General features: G+C 63.9%; 6 protein-coding genes across 6 annotated transcripts; 5 read left to right on the top strand and 1 right to left on the bottom strand.

The window, feature by feature from the left end:
* Positions 1-15: 15 nt before the first annotated feature.
* Positions 16-3868, top strand: rad13 (DNA repair protein rad13; the record flags this gene model as incomplete). Its single annotated transcript, XM_062770157.1, has 8 exons — positions 16-126; positions 164-221; positions 258-352; positions 388-494; positions 537-1301; positions 1336-3151; positions 3188-3327; positions 3364-3868. The coding sequence occupies 8 exons, from the start codon at positions 16-18 to the stop codon at positions 3866-3868; spliced, it is 3597 nt and encodes a 1198-aa protein (XP_062626141.1).
* A 48-nt stretch (positions 3869-3916) lies between these two features.
* LOC62_03G003621 (uncharacterized protein) lies at positions 3917-4776 on the bottom strand. The gene is made up of 3 exons (XM_062770158.1): positions 4597-4776; positions 4414-4508; positions 3917-4218 (listed from the first exon to the last, which is right to left on the bottom strand). The coding sequence occupies exons 1-3, from the start codon at positions 4751-4753 to the stop codon at positions 3979-3981; spliced, it is 492 nt and encodes a 163-aa protein (XP_062626142.1). The 5' UTR covers positions 4754-4776; the 3' UTR covers positions 3917-3978.
* A 240-nt stretch (positions 4777-5016) lies between these two features.
* Positions 5017-7595, top strand: bdp1 (Transcription factor TFIIIB component B''). The gene is made up of 3 exons (XM_062770159.1): positions 5017-5051; positions 5093-7143; positions 7185-7595. Exons 1-3 carry the CDS (start codon positions 5036-5038, stop codon positions 7545-7547), a joined length of 2430 nt encoding a protein of 809 aa, XP_062626143.1. The 5' UTR covers positions 5017-5035; the 3' UTR covers positions 7548-7595.
* Positions 7596-7883: 288 nt separating this feature from the next.
* On the top strand, positions 7884-9992 carry HST3 (NAD-dependent histone deacetylase HST3). Its single transcript, XM_062770160.1, has 4 exons — positions 7884-8190; positions 8338-8785; positions 8825-9265; positions 9304-9992. The coding sequence occupies exons 1-4, from the start codon at positions 8029-8031 to the stop codon at positions 9981-9983; spliced, it is 1731 nt and encodes a 576-aa protein (XP_062626144.1). The 5' UTR covers positions 7884-8028; the 3' UTR covers positions 9984-9992.
* Positions 9993-10535: 543 nt separating this feature from the next.
* Positions 10536-13802, top strand: LOC62_03G003624 (uncharacterized protein). The gene is made up of 5 exons (XM_062770161.1): positions 10536-10881; positions 11048-11294; positions 11333-11821; positions 11867-12968; positions 13008-13802. The coding sequence occupies exons 1-5, from the start codon at positions 10863-10865 to the stop codon at positions 13683-13685; spliced, it is 2535 nt and encodes an 844-aa protein (XP_062626145.1). The 5' UTR covers positions 10536-10862; the 3' UTR covers positions 13686-13802.
* A 212-nt stretch (positions 13803-14014) lies between these two features.
* LOC62_03G003625 (uncharacterized protein) lies at positions 14015-14743 on the top strand (the record flags this gene model as incomplete). The annotated part of the gene is made up of 2 exons (XM_062770162.1): positions 14015-14220; positions 14407-14743. 2 exons carry the CDS (start codon positions 14015-14017, stop codon positions 14741-14743), a joined length of 543 nt encoding a protein of 180 aa, XP_062626146.1.
* Positions 14744-14784: the final 41 nt, after the last annotated feature.

The following is a 14784-nucleotide window of genomic DNA, read 5'->3' on the forward strand; positions in this document are numbered from 1 at the left end:
ACCGACACCTCCAACATGGGTGTCAAGGGCCTGTGGTCGCTGCTCAACCCCGTCGCGCGCCCCGTTCAGATCGAGAGTCTTGAGGGCAAACGGCTCGCTATCGACAGTTCGATATGGCTGTATCAAGTGGGTCACGCGAGGGTGATGCGTCACTGACGTCCAGTTCCAATCAACGATGCGAGATAAGGACGGGCGTGTCCTCGTCAATGCCCATGTTCTAGGTGCGTAGGTGTTGCGGGCGCGCTCTGATGGAGTAGGCTTCTTGCGGCGGATAAACAAGCTCCTCTTCCATGGTATCAAGCCGGTGTTCGTGTTCGATGGGGGCGCACCAGTTCTTAAGCGGAGCACCATTGTGGGTTTTCTTAGGGACGTTGTCTAACCCATCAGGCCGAGAGGAAGCGGAAAAAGGCTGGCGCGGCTGTCAACCATGCCAAGATGGCTGAGAAGCTGCTGCAGGCGCAGTTGAGGCGCGAAGCCCTTCGCGTGGCTCACGAGTGAGTTGGCGTTTGTTTTGTTGGCAGCAACTCATTCCCCAGGGCCGAGCAAACCCGTTCCGCTCGAATTGTAGCAAGGTCGACATGGGACGACGACGGAGGCGAGGAGATGCCAGAGAACGTCACCTATCTCGACGAACTGGAAGGCACAACCTCGTCCTCGCGACCAAAGACGGCGGCTCCCAGGAAGCCTGCTGACGGCGAGGAGAACATGGAGCAGCGCCGCAAGAAGATGAAGAAGCACGACAGATACTATCTCCCCGATGCCGACATCCCGCAGTTCTCGACAGACGACAAGCCCGACGCGCGTCTGGCCACCGAGGCAGAACTACAGCAGTTCATCGAGGACCTAAACCCCGAGGACATTGACGTCGAGTCGGCCGAGTTCCGTGCCCTGCCCACCGAGGTGCAGTACGAGATCATTGGAGACCTGCGTCTGCGGTCCAGGCAGCAGAGTCACCAGCGCCTGCAGGACATGCTCCGCGGCGCGCCGACGGCGCTTGACTTTTCCCGGGCCCAGATTCGCGGCGTGGCCCAGCGCAATGCCCTCACGCAGCAGCTCTTGACTGTGACGGATATGGTCGGAAAGGCGCACTTAACTATCCCTGTGCGCGTCGCGGCGGAGCGCAATCGCGAGTATGTGCTCGTCAAGCGCGGCGAGCAGGACGGCGGTGGCTGGGCACTCGGCATTCGCGAGGGGACGAAAGAGAAGCCCATTGTGCTCGAGCCGGAGAGCAAGGGGCTGAAGGGCGATGATGACAGCGAATACGAGAGTGGGAGTGAGAGCGAGGACAGTGACATTGAAGAGTGAGTCGCCGGTCGAGGTGAAGCTGACGAACAGGGTCAAGCCTCCCGTGGATGACGACCTGCGACAGCACCGGAGGAGAGAGATACTGCAGGCCATCGTCAACCGCTACCAGCCTGGACCGTCAGCCAAGCCGGAGGACGATGTCGTGAAGGCGTTCGGCAAGCCCCGAGCAGCTGGCGCCGAGCCGCTCTTCGACATGGGCGACGAGGACATCGTGCCGACAGCGAATGACGAAGCGCTCGCTCTGGCGTTGCAGCAGGAAGAGCTGGGTTCGGACGAGGAGGAGCCAGACGCGGTCCTCGCGCGCGCACTAGCACTAAGCAGGCGCGAAGCGGCACAGCCCAAAGTCCCTCCTCTTGCAGAGCCGGACAGTGACGGCTCTGACGACTTTGAGGAGGTCTCGCTCGTCCCATCGGGGAACACGACGCCAATTGCTGGCTCCTCGTCCCACACACCAGTGCCGATCGAAGACAGCGACGAGGACGAGGATGTTGTCGAGGTCACGGGTGGACCTCCGGCACAGGCTGCCTCAGTGCCGAAGAACGACCCGCAGAAACTTAGTGCTCTGGTGGAGGAGAGCATTCGTGGCGGCACGCCAGAAGTAGCTGCAATTGAAAGCGCCGCGTCATCTGAGCCGGCTCAAGTGGTAGATGACGACTCTGAGGAGGACGAGTTTGAGGAGGTCGCATCAATTTCATCGGCCCCTGCACCAGCTCTGCTGCGCAGGCCAACGTTGTCTCCTCAGCCTTCACGTCCAAAGCCCCCGCTGAAGACTACGGTCCGTCGCGACTCGATACCGATCGTCCCGTCCAAGCTATCACACACCGTCATTCCGGCCGTCGCATCGTCATCGCCAAGTCCTCCGCCTACCCTCGTGCCCGAGGCGGACGAGCCCGCAGCCGAGGAGCCAGTCGACCTGGCCGACTCGCCATTTCCCGGCCTGAGACGAGGACGTGGCGCGCCATCACCATCCCCAGCAAGGTCATTCGCCCCAAGCGAAGCCGCTGACGACGAGGGTGGCAGCGACTGGAACGACGAGCCCACTCAGCTCAACGAGCCGGCTCGTAGACGCGACCGTGATGAGGACGAGGACGACGAGCCCATCCCATGGTCGAGGTCACCGTCACCTGTTCGCCGCATCAAGCACGTGGACAGCTCGCTGGGCACGCTGGTCGACACGTCGATGCAGTCGATGCAGTCTGCCGGCTCTGAGCCCGAAGCAGAGGACGAGGATGAAATGCACCCGGAGGACATGGTGGTCGAGGAGGACGATTACGCCCGGTTCCTCGCCTCGATCCAGAACCGCGATCTCAACGACGTGCGCAACGAGCTCGACGACGAGATCAGAGCACTCAACGTGGCCACCAAAGCCGCCATGCGCGACTCGGACGAGATTACGCAGGCCATGATCGTGCAGATCCAGACCCTCCTGCGTCACTTTGGCATCCCGTACATCACTGCGCCAATGGAAGCCGAGGCGCAGTGCGCCAAGCTGGCCGAGCTCGGTCTCGTGGACGGCATTATCACGGATGACTCGGACGTGTTCTTGTTCGGCGGGACGCAGTGCTTCAAGAACATCTTCAACGACGCCAAGTTTGCCGAGTGCTTCCTCGCGACCGATGTCGAGCGCGAGCTCAGCCTGACTCGCGAGCGCCTCATCTCGCTCGCCTACCTCCTTGGAAGCGATTACACATTAGGCCTGCCTGGTGTAGGACCTGTACTCGCACTCGAACTCCTCGCCAACTTTCCCGGCCCGAACGGACTGCAGAAGTTCAAGGAGTGGTGGTTGAAGGTGCAGGTTGGAACGGATTTGCCAGTTGAAGCGGATACCAAGTGGAAGCGGAGCTTTGTGAGTGGGTTGTGAGGCTGTGGCTAACAAGACCAGAAGAAGCGCTTTGCAAGCTCGATCCAGTTGACAGCTGACTGGCCGAACATGCACGTTCGCGAGGCGTATCTCTACCCCACGGCTGACGAGTCTGACGAGCCGTTCCACTGGGGCTTTCCGCGCCTGGCGTCGCTTCGAACGTAGGTGGCATGTCCAGAGCGTCGCTCACCTGCCAGCTTCCTGCACGAGGAACTGTCGTGGTCCATCTCCAAGGTGGACGACGAACTCACTCCCATCGTGCAGCGCATCGCCAAGCGCGGCCGCGGCGGTGTGCCGAAGCAGGGCACGCTGCTGCCATTCTTCGACCACGGAGCGGGGACTGGCGCGAGCTTTGCACCCCGGCGCCGCACGACAGCCAACGTCAGTAAGCGCCTCTTGTCGGTCATCAAGGAGTTCCGTGAGGCCGAGGCGAGAGCCCAGGGTCAGCAGCCTGACGGGTGGGGCGAGATGCTCGCCGGCGTTGACGAGGAGGATCCGGCGGGCAAAGGTGTCGGGAAGCGGAAGAGTGAAGCCAGAGTCACTGCAAAGCGGAAGACAGTCGACGCCACGGAGGACACGGAGGACGGCGACGAGCCCCAGCACAAGGCGCCGAAGCAGCGTCGGAAGCGTGCACCCGCCGCAGCCGCTACCTCGGAGACCGAGTCGTCGGCGAGCGAGGTGCGCCCACGCCGGCGCAAGTAGACCGAACCCATTGTTAGCATTAGCATGTAGCATTCACCTTGACCATGAGATAGTCATTTTAGTGCATATGCTTGTTGGTCTGTCTTCCCGTCGTCCGTCCATCACCATGTCTACTCGTCAACCTCTGGCTCCTCGACGCGCGCCTTGGACCATCCGCCGAGCTCCTTGCTCAGCCCGTCGTATGGGTACTCGCGGCGGGCGACGGGGCTCTCTGGCGCCGTCTGGTAGATGAGGTATCCAAACGCTGCGATCAGCGACGCGGCGATGCCGATCTGGGCGAGTGCGCGGCCGGGAGAGATCTTGTGCACGTCGGGTCCCCACATGCCGAGGACGTCCTCCTCCTCGTGGACCTGGGGGTGTTAGCAGGGCACTTGGCGTTGTGCGGCGCGGCAGGCGTGGCTTCGCCGTCGTCCTCCTCCAGCTCCCTCCCTCCTCGTCCTTCCTCCGCCGCCTCCATGTCCTGCTCTCCCTCCATCGACCTCCCTCAATCCCTCCTCCAGCGCCATCCTCTCTGCCAGCCAGCCGCGCAGCCGATCGACACCCACAAGCTCGTTGAAGTTCTTCCTCTCCTGGATGTCCCACCATCCGAAGGGCTCGCGGGTCTGGAGCGAGACGTAAGGAAGCTGGGGGTAGCCGTTGACTGTGGGGTCAGTACTTGATCTGTCTACAGGCCAGCGGTCGTCGTGTCTGCAGCTCAGACCGACGCCGACGCTGCCGCCGCGACGCACGCTGGGGGTCGACGGGGACACCGGGAGGCGGAGGCGGCGCGACCTCGGAGGGCGAGTGGTGCTCCTCGCCGTTGACGGTCGTGGCCCACCGGCGGGCGGCGGGGAGTGCGCGGGGCACGGCGGTCTGCCGGGCGAGGGGGCGGAGAGCGCGGAGCATCGTGCGTGAGTGGTGTGTATGCTATGCAACGAACTCGCTGTGATACGTCGTGATGGCCGCGACTGCAGCAGCAGCGAGCTCCGAGGCAGCGAGCGAGGCTCTCACCGTACAGAGCACGGGCGGGAGCAAATCGGCCCCGGCGCTTGCGGGTTTAGGACCCAGTGGCAGTTGGCCGGTTGCCACGTGGTGTTCGCCACCTAACTTCAGGTTTCACAACAAAAGGTGGAGGAAGACAACTCGACTTGAGATTCAAGTTGCGTTCACTAAACTACCAGCAGCAGCATGGCTCTGCGTCTACGTGAGTTGCGACGGCCGTTCGACACGCTGACGTCTTCCCAGCCGGAAAGGGAAACTTCAAGCCATCCAAGCCCGTCAAGCCTGGTGCCGGCGGTCCTCGTCGACCACCAGTGCCGGGCACGGCGGGCGCGGCAGCTCGCCCACCGGCGGCGAGACCTGGTGCTCCGGCGCCGAAGCCACCAGCCAAGCCCCCTGCCCCGTCGCAGGAGAAGACGGACGAGGAGCCAGCTGCTCCGCCTACTGCTGTTGACACGCCACCGGCCGTCCCGCCGACCATCAGCGCACCTCCTCCCGTTGCTGCTGCCGCGCCCCCGGTCGTCGCGCCTGCCGTCGTGCCAGACCTTCCTCCCGTACCGGCTGTCGCTCCTACCGACGAGCCCCCATCCGTCGCCCCAGTTACTGAGGCTGCACCACCACCGGTGCCCGCACCCGCACGCACGTCGGCTGCACCCACTGCCGCACCTGTCCGCAAGCCCCCAGCACCCCTCAAACGCGGCATCACCGCAACACCATCCAAGCCAAAGCCCAAGCCAACGCTCGTGACCGCCGCCGCAGCAGCAGCAAAGGAGAAGAGTCGTGCGGGATCGGAGCGCCCCTCGGTTCCGCGTGCTTCTCTGCCACCTACGCAATCGACCGAGTTCGAGTTCTCCCAGACGCAGAAGCCTGAGCCTACGCCCACCCAGAGTACTTGGGCCCCGCCAAGCGTAGCATCCAGCCTGCCGCCAACAATCGCTTCTAGCAGCTTGCCGCCTGCTGTTTCGTCACAGGATTCCTTCCTCCCGCCCACCGTCGCGCCTGCGTCGTCGCCCCCACCATCGACGTTCAACGACGAGCCGCCGGCCGTTGTTGCACCGTTGTCACCTGGACCGGCGTCCCCGGTTCCCGAGGCACCCGACGCGGCGTCATTAGCCGCCGCTGCGGTTGCGAGTATCACTGAGGACTCGCGTGCGAAGCGCCGCGCCGCGAGGGCTGCACTGGAAACGGACGAGGCTGAGGGTTCAACGGCACCGGCCAAGCGACCCCGCCGCGGGGCGGGCAAGGCCAAGGCCCGCAAGGCTGCCGCGGATGAGAATGACGGAGAAGAAGACGAGGCGAACGGTGGCCCGTCGACTGCCGATCCCAGGGCTCGCGGCGCAGCCTATGCGTCGCGTGGTCGTGCAGGTACCGCCGGCGACCGCCGCCTCGCTGCCAACCGGAACAAGCCTCAACTGTCGCACCCCGAACTCGATGGCGTGCAGGCTGACGAAATGGTCGGCATCGAGGTCAACCCGACAGTCATGACCATGAAGGACCTTGCTACGACGCTCGTGTCTCAAGGCCGCGTGTCTGCACGTACCATCAAGCTGCACGAGTTTCAGCGTGGGGAGGAGGAGCGCAAGCGCAAGGAGCGGGTGGAGAAGGCCGAGGCGACGTGGAAGCGTCGACAGATTGTCCGTCGCAAGGCGCGGCAGATTAAGAATGCCAAGCGCCAGCTACGCCGTGCCGACGCGCGCAAGCGTGGACAGAATCCCGACGACGCGGTCTCCGACGACTCGGTCGACTCAGATGAGGACTACGAGGTTGAGCCTGATCGCCTTACCCCACCTGGATCACCCGTCGCTGCGGAACGTGTTGCGCCGCTGCGCCTGGACCCGATCGAGGTGGATGAGCCTGAGAATGGAGCAGCAGGCGCACCTGAGCCCGCGCCGTACGACCCCGATGACGACCCGGAAGGCCTCGGGTTTCGGAACACGAACAGCAAGGACGATGACTTGGAGGAGCTCGAGGAGATGGGCGAGGTGCTCGAGGACTTCCAGCTGCCTGTCGAGGACGACGACGACGCTCCCGACTTCTCTGGTCTCCAGTACGCCGAAACGACTGGCGGTTACTTGGACGAAAACGGCGAGTGGGTCGACACCAACATGGACGACTATGCGACCCAGATCGTGAACCGCAAGGCTCAGGACCGCCGCAACATTCTCGAGGGCAGCGGCGCGTTTGGGCGTGAGGTTGAAATCATCGACACGGACACGCAGTTTGTCAATGCTGCGACGTGGGGCAAGAAGGTGGCCAACGATCGCTGGACAGTGGAGGAGACGGAGCTGTTCTTCAGTGTAAGTAGCTTGTCTGAGTCTCTTTAAAGCTAACATCCCAGGTGCTGAGAGAGACTGGCGAGAACTACTCGCTCATGAAGGCCTACTTCCCGGGAAGGACGATGCGGCAGCTCAAGAACAAGGGGCTGCGCGAGAACCGCGAGAACCCCACGCGGATGAACGACGCAATCTTCAACCGCAAGCCGATCGACAAGGAGTACCTGACCAAGTCGTCTGGCTACAACGCAGAGCTTCCGTTTGATCGCGAGAAGGCCTTCTTTGAGGAAGTGGCTCAGGAGAAGGAGCGGGTGATGGCGCTCGGTCCACCTGATGTGGTGCCGCCGGAGGGTGCGGACGGCGTCTTGGGACCCGAGCAGCGACCGTGGGTCAACCCGGTCGAGGACTTGGAGTTTGGGTCTGGGTGAGTGAGACACACTACCCAGTTGCATTCGTTGTAGCTTTCTTAGACATGCATTGTTGTATAGTGCCAAGTCGCGCCTCGCCTCGACGCACTGATGCACGACGCGTGCTAGGTTTATGTGCCTTGTTAGCACCCAAGCCACCAAACACGACTGCAGCCACCTGAAGGGTGCATAAGTGGGTGGGTGAAATAGCCCCCCCTATTTGTACGCGTTTGATTTCAGGATGTCAACAGGGAAACAGAAGGGGGGTGCCAGTGCGCACACCCAACTCTGACGCCCACAACATCGCACCCAGCCAAAGCGACCAGCCTTCACTCAGTACTTCTTGCACTTGTTCCTCATCTCCCACAACAACCGTCACTTCCATCCACTCTTGACCATTGCGCTGCTGCACTGCAATCTTTGAGTCTTGCGAGCGGCCTCGACTCGACTCCCCCTCCTCCTTCCCCCTCCCCCGCCGCGACAAACACCCGAGCTCACAATCATGACAATAACGACCCTACCGCTCCGGCACCTCCTCTCCGGTGTCAACGCCGACGACTTTCCCAAGCGCCGTGTCCTCGCCGATGTGAACATCAAGGTGGCCAAGGCGAAGAAGGTCATCGTCGTGTCGGGTGCGGGCATCAGCTGCAGTTCTGGCATCCCGGTGAGTCGATGCGAGCGAAGAGGGAAGGCAGGGAAGGCAAGGTGGGGCGACGGACGCCGGCGCCCACCAACCGCCGCCGCCGCCGCCGTTGCCGCCTTCCCTCCCCAACCCAGCTCGCCCACCAACCAACCACTAACCGGCCGCTAGGACTTCCGCTCCGCCGACGGACTGTACGCCATGGTCAAGGACAAGTACCCCGACGCCTTTGTATCCGGCAAGGAGCTGTTCTCGTCGGGCCTGTTCAACAACCCAGCCACCACGTCCATCTTCTACACCTTTATCGCCGAGCTGTCGCTTGCATGCCAGGCCGCACAGCCCACGCGGACGCACCACTTCATCCAGCGCCTCGAGACAAAGGGCAAGCTGCTGCGGAGCTACACGCAGAACGTGGATGGGTTCGAGCGGCGGATGGGCATCGAGTCGGGCGGGCGGGGCAACGGGCTGAAAAAGAACGGCACACGAAACGTCGAGCTTCACGGCGATCTGGGGCGCGTGCGCTGCGTTCTCTGCTTTGCCGACTATGAGGCGCGCCTCGACTATGTCGAGATGTTCCGCGAGGGCGAAGCGCCAGACTGTCCGGCATGCCAGGAGAGGTGTAAGTGGGCTAGTTTGCACCGGCAGAGCTGACCTAAAGGCATGGAGCGCCTGAATCGTTCGGCGAGGGCCACGTCGGTCGGAACACTCCGCCCCGCGATTGTGCTGTACGATGAGCCGCACCCGCTCGGCGACGAGATTGGCGCGCTGCAGGCTCACGACATGCGCCGCGGCCCCGACGTGCTGCTCATCATGGGCACGTCGCTCAAGGTCCACGGGCTGAAGCGCCTCGTCAAGGACTTTGCCAAAACGGTGCACGAGAAGAAGGGCGTCGTGGTCTTTGTCAACGCCACAGCACCCAGCAAGGAGTGGGACGGCGTCATCGATTACCATGTCGAGGGCGATACGGATTCCTGGGTTGAGCGTGTTGAGGAGGACTGGAAGAAGGTCCGCCCGCAGGACTGGGAGATCCAGACGGTCCTCGACGGCGAGGTCGTGCATAAATCGATTGCGAAGGGGAAGGCCAAGGCCAAGCCGAAGTGTGAGTCACACTGGCAGAGACCGTTGCTGACCCGTCAGACATCCCCGAGGTCGTCTTGGAACCGTACCAGTTACCGACTCCGCCTGCGTCCCAAGAGTGCCCCTCGTCTCCTGCGTCAGCAGCGACCTTTGTGTCTTCGTCCTTGTCGTCCCCAGGGCCCTCGCGCCCACCATCGCCCCGGCGGACCTCACCTCGTTCCCCCGATGGCTCGTCTCCGTTATCATCCGCCCCTCCAACGCCAAGGTCTTCGGTCGCTCGGACCCCTGCGACCGCCCCGCCTACCCCCGTCTCACCGAGCAAGCGTCAGAATGCGGCCACGTCAGTCAAGGTCACCAAGAAGAAGACGAGGATCGAGCCGCCGCCATCGCCGACCGGCGTCACCGCAGCACCTGGGCGTGGTAACTTATTCGAGGCCACCGCCAACGTCAACAACTGTCCATCAGATCCAGATGTCTTTGGGGTCGTTGGAACCTCGGCAGTCAAGCCGCGCGTGCGTGTAAAGGCGGTGCCCAAGGCGGGCGCAGTCGCAGCTACCAAGGCGAGGACGTTTGCACGATCCCGCAGCGCAGCAGAAGCGACGTTTTCGTTGCCCAGCGGAGTCTTCAACTCTGCGTCGGCTTCGGCCGAGTTGGCGGACAAGGAGAATGCCCAGCCAGTGCAGCAGCCTAGCCAGGCGCGGCCTCGGATGGCTCGCCGCACGAGGTCTTTACGGGCGTAGTGATGGGGGGGGGGGCGTGGAGTAAGGTAGATTGTTCCGGCTTATAATGTTTGTTGCCATTTTGTACAATGACGAGAGGGGTGCTGCGGCCACCCCCGGCCAGATTGCACCGATCCAGGCTGCGGTCCATTTCGGCCCAGTCGTCCGAGCCCGTCGTCACCCATGTAGCCTGACAAGTGTCTTGTCGATGCGATACAGTGCATGTGCGTGTGCATGTGCGTGTGTATGAGTGGCCAGTATGCACCGTGGCCGTGGCCAACGTTGTCGTCGTCGCCGAGGCCGTGTGACACGGTGTGGTGGTGCGCGGGTGGCCGAGTAGAGTTGGCCGTTGGGATTGATGGGCTTCCTTTGTGCCTCCACTTGTCGTCCGATTTCAGTGACCTCGTCGTGTCTGGGTCGTCTTGGTCACCGAAGTACGTGCTGGCTGGCTGGACACGCCGCGGGGAGCCTTTAACTTCGTAACTCTCTCTCTCTCCACTTGACAAACATCAACAACATCACTGCATCGGCACTAGCGACTGCGCAGCCGCACGCAGCATACCCCCCCGCCCACCCGACTCTGCGCGCCGCCGCCGCCGCTAGCTGACACGGAAGCACCCGCCGCGTGCACCGCCGCCGCCGCCGCCGCCGCCGGCGTCACCACGCCTTCGGTCCACCCACCACCCACCACCACTACACTACTCCTTTCGCACCGGCGCGTGCACGCACGCACCACACACACACTCATCCAGCCGCCGTCACTTGTACGCGCGTACATCCCATCGACGCCGAGCACGCACGCGCACCCCACCCGCCCATCGCTCACCCGCGCTCCGCTGCACGAGCGAGCAAGTGAGCGAGCGAGCCCGGCGTACCCGCGCCGCTCCTGTTCCCGCCATTATGACGACTGCGCCAGCAAGTGAGTGACCTCGCCCAGGACGAGACCGAGTGTGCGAACGAAGCATAGCTGACGCGCTGTCTGTCGCTCGCCGCGGTAACTGCCTTCATTGTCCCGTCCCATCACTCACTCTCCACCCTCTTCTCTACTCGTCACGCACTCCACGCACACACGCACACACCCTCAGTGTCGGGACAGAGCGTATCGCCCCAGAACCACCTCACGCCCAGGCTAGGCGCCATGCCCCTCCAGACGCCGTTCTCAGCGCTCGCCCTCGACGACGCCGTGGCCCCACCGCCGTCGGGGAGCGTGTCGGCCGACAACGAGCCAGCTGACACGGACGTGAACGTGGACGCGGACGCGGACGCCGATCACTCCGACGATGCGGAGCGCGACGTCCGCTCGCCGAGCCCCGCGCTCACCGTCTCGAATGGGTAGGTTGTCGGGGTGGGTGACCACGCGCTGACTTTAGCCCCACGTCCCCGCCGAGCGTTACCGACTCGCTCGCGCCGTCAAACAGCGCAATGACCTCGCCGAACCCCACTACCATCTCGACCACGAGCATTCCCCCCGGCCTGCCCCCGCTCGGCACGGCCGTCCCGACCGTCGCGGCGCCAAAGGCCGAGCTCGGCTTTGGCTCGCTGCATGCCGAGGAGGAGATCAAGAAGGCCCTGTCGGCAAAGGACAGATTGTTCGTGCTCATGCTCGGCAAGGAGTTTGAGGCGTTCATTGGCCGCGTAGCGCGCGGCGAGATCACCTCCAGAGTGCCGACCAGCCAGGCGTCGGCCTCCACGTCGCTCATGGACTCGCTCGGCCCGTCCAAGCGCATCGACGTGACCGCCATCAGCAAGTACCAGCGCATGTTGACGTACAAGCTCGCCGAGTGGTACGGCCTGCGCGTGGTGCCTGGTGTCGAGGGGTCCATGGTGGTCGGCGTGCTGGGAGCACTAGAGGAGAAGTCGTGAGTGGCTAGGACCAAGCATGTGAACAGCCGCTGACATCCCAGTTTGACGTTGAAGATTGCCGGCCTCGTGCCCGAGGCGACTGCACCCCAGACGCAGTTCCGCATCATGCAGCGCGCGACGCCGAGCGCAGGCGAGACGGAGAACTCGTCACGGGCCACGTCGGTTTCGGGAGAAGACAACGGAACCGAGTCGTCCGGCCCGCGCGGCAAGACGCTCGAGGAGCGGACGCTGGCCTATGCGCTCGCGCGGAAGCGGATCATTGGCGAGGGGCTAGAGGACGATGCCGCGTCGTCGACGTCTGCGAGCGGCTTCCCTCGTTCAAGGCAGCACTCGCGTTTCGGAGACGAGGAGGACGACATGGACATGATGCCCAGGAGGGCATATCCCCCAGACATGGAGTACGTCTACCCTTCGCTGTATCCTCCGGGCGACAACCAAGGGAACCCAGGACTTGCTCAAGGCATTCCGATTCCCCAGAACGCGCCGTACGGGTACGCCCCGATGCAAGGCGGGCCATACCAGGGTTACATGCCGCAGGGCATGGGCTATCCACCAAACGACGGACGCGTCTACATGCCGCCCTACCAGCACATGCCGCAGCAGGCATACGGCGCGCAGATGCAGATCGGCGGCTACCCTCAAGGTTGGCAGCAGCCACCGCCGATGCAGCCTGGCCCACCACCAGGGATGATGGGCGGAGGGCAGATGCCAGGCATGATGATGCCGCAGGGATGGTACCCACCAGACATGGGCATGCCACCGCCCCCATCCAACATGATGCCGATGATTCCTCAAGGCATGCCCTACGCGCCCACCTACCCCCACCCTCAGCCTCAGCCTGGCCCGACACTGGTCCAGCCGACGCCGATGCGCCACGACAGGCATCCACTCAGCTCGACGTCGTCGTCCATCTCGTCGCGCTCGTACCAGGATATGAACTCGCGCCCACACTCGCGCGGGTCGACGACCAGCACACGCAGCGCAGCCAGCAGCGTCAGGTTAGGCGCCATGTACCCTGTTGGCGGGCAGGCACCAGTGTATGGCTACCGTCAAAAGGCCGTCAAGGTGGCGTCATCGTCGGCGACAGTCGCACCAGGTGTGGGCAACGCTGCCGAAGGCAGGCGCAACGGCCGCCAGAGTCCGGTAAGTTGTTCCGTCCTGGTCAGGTCAACTAACTCTCAGGCCTCCACTACATCGTCTCGCTCGTCCCGCCGAGCATCGTCGATCCAGATCACGCAACCGTTACCCGGCCAGCACCCCCTCCCTCAGCGTCCAGACTGGGCGGCCAACAATGTGCCATACCACCCATCGCCCTTACCACCATCGGGGCACTCGGACGCCAGCACCGCAGACTTTCCGCCGCTAAACCGCGGGTCAGCGACCAACGCTGCCGAGCCGATGCAGGTTGAGAAGGTCAAGATGAGACCGTCAGCGAGCGCGTGGAACGGTGCGGCTCGTCAGCCCCACCCGCACGTCGTGCCCGAGCCGACGCCGCAGCCTCAGTCGCCGCTGACGCCACACGCGGCACCAACAATATCGCTGTTTCCGAACCCGATCTCGCCCAAGGCGTCGACGCCAGTCGCACCGGTCGTGCACGTCGATGTGGAGGCCGACCCCGACTTTCCTCGGCGCATCCCCAGCGCGCGCACGCCGGCGCTGTACGATCCCAGCGCGCCGGCGCGTACGGCGCGTGTGTCGCCCGCTCCCGCCCCGGCGCCGACGCACACGCCCCTAGCCGAGGTGGTAACGGACGAGGTGATCGAGGCGCGTATCGCCGCGCTCAACATCAAGGGCGTGAGCATCGGCCCGCCTTCGACGCGCCAGCCGCCGAGCTACGCCAAGATTGTACGCCGCGACTAGAATGTGTATGAGAGAGACAGACATGACGAGGGATGAGGGACGAGGGTACGAGCATAGCCGCATGGAGCGGACGCACCTGCGCAGCATAGCATGATTGATGCATCACAGTATCACGAGAGGGAGGCTGCCGAAGGCACCTGAGCGGGGTTGAGGTAGGCGGTGCTGTGGCGACTGACATGTGACATGGCCACAATCGAGAGTGAGCGACACGGGCACTTGCGTCCCGAGATTGCAGCGAGGTGGGCAAGACTTTGAACGAGGCGACCCATGGATGCTATAAAGACGCCCAATCCTCGACGACTCTGATCAGCACCTCACTTCAACCAACAATGAAGCTCGCGACCCTCGCCCTCGCCCTCTTCGCCGTGACGCTCGCCGCCCCGACCCCCGAAGACCTTGACCTCGACGCGCGCGACGGCCTCCAGCCCCGCGCATGCACCAAGACGTCCGCATGCGCGCAATGGTCAACCGAATACTGCCGCCAGTTCTGCTTCGTCCCCGGCAAGCCGAGCATCTTCGTGCGCACCACGACGGGGTGTGCAGCGGGTAAGGCGCGGTGCTGCTGCCAGAAGCGGGGTTAGGCGGGGCACCGAGGCGGAGAGCGGCGGAGACGACACGGACACTTTCTTTCGGCGCCCAGCGAGGCACTTGTGTAGTTGTCGTTTCATCAGCCCGCTCGCTATGCAACTCACGTTTCCACCGCCGCATCACCCACTCACAGCACAACAATGAAGGCCACCCTCCTCGCCCTCGCGATCACGCTGCTCGCGACCTCGGCCACAGCAGCGCCGGCGCGCCACCCGCCCGCAGACGAGACGTACGGCGCCCAGCCGCCAATCGATACCTGGGTCACCTGCGGCCCCGGGCCGTGCGAGCCGCCCCTCCCAGACGTCAAGCTCAAGGCGCGCGCGACGCCCGCCCCCGCGCGACGCGACCCCGGCCTCGGCGCGCCGCCAGAGGGCCAGCCGCCGATCGATACCTGGGTGCAGTGCGGCGACGGGGTGTGCGAGCTCGAGACCAGGTGGCATGTTGTGCAGCCGACGCAGGCGAACGTGTAGAGTAGGGAGCAGTGGTATGCACAAGGTTGTCGCGGACGGTG

This window comes from Vanrija pseudolonga, chromosome 3, assembly GCF_020906515.1.
Source record: "Vanrija pseudolonga chromosome 3, complete sequence".
NCBI lineage: Eukaryota > Fungi > Basidiomycota > Tremellomycetes > Trichosporonales > Trichosporonaceae > Vanrija > Vanrija pseudolonga.